General features: G+C 60.1%; 1 protein-coding gene across 1 annotated transcript; it reads left to right on the plus strand.

The window, feature by feature from the left end:
- The first annotated feature begins 8 nt into the window (after positions 1–8).
- Positions 9–4500, plus strand: OXTR (oxytocin receptor). Its single transcript, XM_057385968.1, has 2 exons — positions 9–1250; positions 3872–4500. Exons 1-2 carry the CDS (start codon positions 320–322, stop codon positions 4111–4113), a joined length of 1173 nt encoding a protein of 390 aa, XP_057241951.1. The 5' UTR covers positions 9–319; the 3' UTR covers positions 4114–4500.
- The last annotated feature ends 32 nt before the right edge of the window (positions 4501–4532 follow it).

Genomic DNA, 4532 nt, shown 5'->3' on the forward strand with positions numbered 1-4532 from the left:
CAGGAGGAGCCGCACGGAGCCGCAGCCGGGCCAGGGGACAGGGACCGGAGCGCAGAGAGAGCGGCACGGCGGGGACAGGAGCGGCGGGGGACACAGAGCGGGGGGACACGGAGAGAGGTGGAATTTTGAGAAGCGACGAGACACAGAGAGAGAGCGGCGGGGACGCCCGGTGACCGCACAGGAACCGGCGGTAGAGGCTGTACCCGCTCTGTGCCCGCTCTGTGCCCGCTCTGTGCCCGCTCTGTGCCCGCTCTGTGCCCGCTCTCTGCCCGCTCTCTGCCCTCACCCTGCCCAGGCTCGATGCGGGCCGGCGCTGGCCATGGAGAAGCTGTACCTGGCGGGGAGCAGCGCCTGGACCATCAACAGCTCCCTGGGGAACGGCAGCCTCAGGCTGGAGAACCTGAGCGCCGGCAGGAACAGCAGCGCCGACCCGCTGAAGAGGAACGAGGACATGGCCAAGGTGGAGGTGACGGTGCTGTGCCTCATCCTGTTCCTCGCCCTGACCGGCAACCTGTGCGTGCTGCTGGCCATCCACACCACCCGCCACAAGCACTCCCGCATGTACTTCTTCATGAAGCACCTGAGCATCGCTGACCTGGTCGTGGCCATCTTCCAGGTGCTGCCGCAGCTCATTTGGGACATCACCTTCAGGTTCTACGGGCCGGATTTCCTCTGCCGCTTAATCAAGTACTTGCAGGTCGTGGGAATGTTYGCTTCCACCTACATGCTCCTGCTGATGTCCCTAGACCGCTGCTTGGCCATCTGTCAGCCTCTCAGGTCCCTGCACAGGAGAGCTGACCGGCTCTCTGTCCTCCTCACCTGGCTGCTGTGCCTGCTGGTCAGCATCCCTCAGATCCACATATTTTCYCTAAGGGATGTGGGGAATGGGGTTTATGACTGCTGGGCAGATTTCATCCAGCCCTGGGGACCAAAAGCCTATGTTACCTGGATCACCCTCATGGTCTACATCATCCCYGTGTTGATGCTGAGCATCTGCTACGGCTTAATCAGCTTCAAAATCTGGCAGAACGTGAAGCTGAAGACKGCTCACGGGCCCAGCATGGGTGTGGGCCCCGGCTCCCGCAGCGGGATGGTGTTTGCCAGGGTCAGCAGCACCAGGCTTATCTCTAAAGCCAAGATCCGGACRGTCAAAATGACCTTTATCATCGTGCTGGCGTTCATTGTGTGCTGGACTCCCTTCTTCTTCGTGCAGATGTGGTCTGTGTGGGACACCAACGCCCCGCAGGAAGGTACAGCCTCCCCTCCCTTCCCTTCCCTGCTCAGGGGACACCCACGGCACCAACTGCCCCGAGCTGGGTGTGGGTGGGTGCGAGGGAGRTGGGAGAAAGTCCTGAGTGTAGCAAACCCCCTCGGCTGTGCTGCAGCTTCCCCACAGCTTCCCCGCATCGAGGGCTACCACAGCCCGGGCAAATCCAGGGCCACTGTGGCTCAGGGGTCAGGCAGTGGGATGGTGGTGGCTGTCCCTGGCTGTGGCTGTCCCTGGGTGTGACTGTCCCTGGCTGTGACTGTCCCTGGGTGTGACTGTCCCTGGCTGTGGCTGTCCCTGGCTGTGACTGTCCCTGGCTGTGACTGTCCCTGGCTGTGACTGTCCCTGGGTGCTGCTGTCAGCCCTCACGTAGCCCCTCTGGGGTCCCTGGAGATTCACTGGGTGCTGGGACGTGCTGGGGGCTGTATGGGAGCACAGGAGAAAGCTGTACAGCCTGTCTTGCTTTCCTTTGCTGTATTTTTTCCTCACTGACTTTTTTGATGTCCACTCTTTCCTCTTCTCCCTTTCCTCTTGCTCCATCTACCCCAGGACCGTGCTGCTGTTATTTTATCCCTGACTGGAGCACAGTTCCCATAGAAAACCCATGATTTATGAGCAAAGCCTTTTCCTAAATATGTGGTGCCACGGATTTTCCATTTTTTMTATTTGGGCTGGCTGCTCCTGTCATCACTGAGGTTGCAGATGGAATAAAACTGATCGCCCTCCCTGGTSTGACACGGCCGGAGCTGTCTCCTGCCCGTGGTGTCTGTGTCTGGGGATGGACAGGGAGAGATGGACCCAGGCTGGCACCCTTTGCCTCTCGCTTCTCTCTGCTCCATTTATTTCAGAAGTGGAATGTGGTTTATGCACTTCCCTGGGTGCTCCAGGGGTTTTCCACTTGATTTAGGCTGTTCAAAACTTCTACTTCCTAGACGGGCTGGGGGGTGAAGCAGCGGCTTTCCCTCATGCTGTATTTTAACCCTGCAATCTTCCGGGCTGCCCTTTCCTCCCAGCGCACAAACTGGGCAGCCCCCAAAGCTCTGCTGCTTTGCTGACCCTTGGTGAGTGGGGGTACACAGGATTTGTCCATCCCATCCTTCTGGCTGCGTGGGGAAGCTTTCCCTGGCTCACCCTGTGCAATTGGCCTTGCAGCATTTTCTCTTTCCCTTTYCCTTTTCTTTGCTGCTTTAAGGTGCAGAGGGGAGCCCCAGCCCTGCCGAGCTGTACCAGATCCCCGCTCATCATCACGTTTTTGTCTCCGGGCAGCCCGTGGCTGCGGCACAGGGTGGGAGCTCTGCCAGGGCACTTGCTGGAAGCTTTCACGGCGTGGGGAGGAAAAGCCAGGGGTGGGTACAAGTGTCAGGAGACCCCAGCCCTCCCTTCCAGGCTCCTCTGAGGGGCAGAGCTGGCTGCAGCWCCCCTCGGGGGTCTCTGGTGTTCCACACAAAGAGGGGAGTGATCCACCCTCCGCAGCCGCAGCGAGCTCCCTCAAATTCAATTTGCCTCCTGCAGCCAGGGGAGAGCTGAGTCAGCCCTGGCTGGATATTTTCAAGTGGGTAGAAACGCTGTGATCTATTTCAGATCTTGTGCCTGGGATTTGTAACCATTCCCCATTAAATTAATTTTTAACATATGCTTGAAATTAAAAGTTGCTGGAGCAGACATCACGAGGGCAGGAATTACACATCCATTGGCTAGAAGTGAATTTGGAAGCCAGCGTTTATATTCACACTTCTTCACTAGTTTAGAAACTGCCAGTGGATCTTTGCAGAGGCACGGGGGGATCAGGAACAGCCAAAGCAGCCATGTGTGTGCTGAGTGCTGGCAGCGGAGGGGCCGAGGGGACGGGCGGGGAGCAGGAGMGGGATAAAGGCTCCTTCCACCCGCAGCCACTGCCTGGAGGGGATGTCCCTGTCCGGCTGCCAAACCCACCGTCCCCTKGTCACCAGAGCTGCTGACCCAACTSTCAGGTGGAGCAGTCGGTACTTTGTGCTCTGGGACACTTGATGTCCTGGCACTGCTGCCACCATCCCCGCACATCACCGGGGCATGCCAGAGTCCCGGGCTTGGTTCGTGCTGTGGGAATGGCTSTCGTATTCTTGGCAGAGCATTGTGCGGGAAGAATTAATTCGGGGGAAAGGAAGAYGGCTGGRGAAAACCGGGCAAAAGGCTCAGATRAGGCGGGGCTGGCGGTGGGGACGGGGCAGGAGCCCGGGGAGCGCGGCTGTATCGCAGCCCGAGAGGCCGGAGCCGATAACCCGCCCCAAATCAGCCGCTGCTGCGGAAAAACGGCCCCGCTTGCTCCCGGGGCTGCTCTGTGCCATGGCAGCTCCAAGGGCCGCGCTCCCTTTCCCCGGCTTTGGGCTCCATCAAGGCAGATTGTGCGGGGCAGCTCTGCCTCCAGAGCAACGCCGGGCAGGCAGCAGCGCCGGAGCTGAGGGGGAAACGCAGAAACGCAGCTCTTGTGGGGAGAAAACCTGACCCCGAGATGCTGGGACCTTCCTTCCCTTCCCCTCCGTTCCCCGCTCCGTCCCGGCCGAGCCGCTCCTGCGGGCGCATCCCGGGCGGGGAGGGGACCCTGACATTCCGTKCCTGTCCTTGCAGCCTCGCCCTTCATCATCGCCATGCTCCTGGCCAGCCTCAACAGCTGCTGCAACCCCTGGATCTACATGCTCTACACCGGGCACCTCTTCCACGATCTGATGCGCCGCTTCCTCTGCTGCTCCGCGCGGTACCTGAAATCGCGACCGGCGTGTGATCTGAGCAAGAAGAGCAATTCCTCCTCCTTCGTCCTCAGCTGCAAGAGCACGAGTCACAGGAGCTTCGTGCAGCCGTCCACGACGTGAGGCATCACCAGCCGGACCCTGTGCCTCTGCTGKGCCGCCTCCGGCGCTTCCCTGTGCCAAACTGGGATCTGGGCATGGAGGGGTCTTTAAATAGGATTATCTGTGCCTGTCAGCATGTACAGAGGGCGTTATTAACTGTGGAGTGGGGCAGGAATCCTGTGCCCAGGTTTCGGTGCTGCCTGGGATTAGACACCAGGAACCCACTCGTGAGCCCCAAACCCTGACATGAGCGTGTGTGGATGGCCCAGGAGGGACGGGTTTTGTCCCAAATGATGCGGTGCTGCTGGGGCACGTGTGGTGCATCCCTGTGGGGTGGCAGGGGCTACCCACAGGGTTTGATGGTGTCACTCCGGTATTTGGCTGGGCACTGTCCCACCCCCGTCTGCCGCAGGGACCCTGAGCCCGGCACGGCGCTCTCG

Source organism: Malurus melanocephalus, unplaced genomic scaffold (assembly GCF_030028575.1).
Source record: "Malurus melanocephalus ecotype Western Australia unplaced genomic scaffold, MMel_1.1 scaffold_897, whole genome shotgun sequence".
Classification (NCBI taxonomy): Eukaryota; Metazoa; Chordata; class Aves; order Passeriformes; family Maluridae; genus Malurus; species Malurus melanocephalus.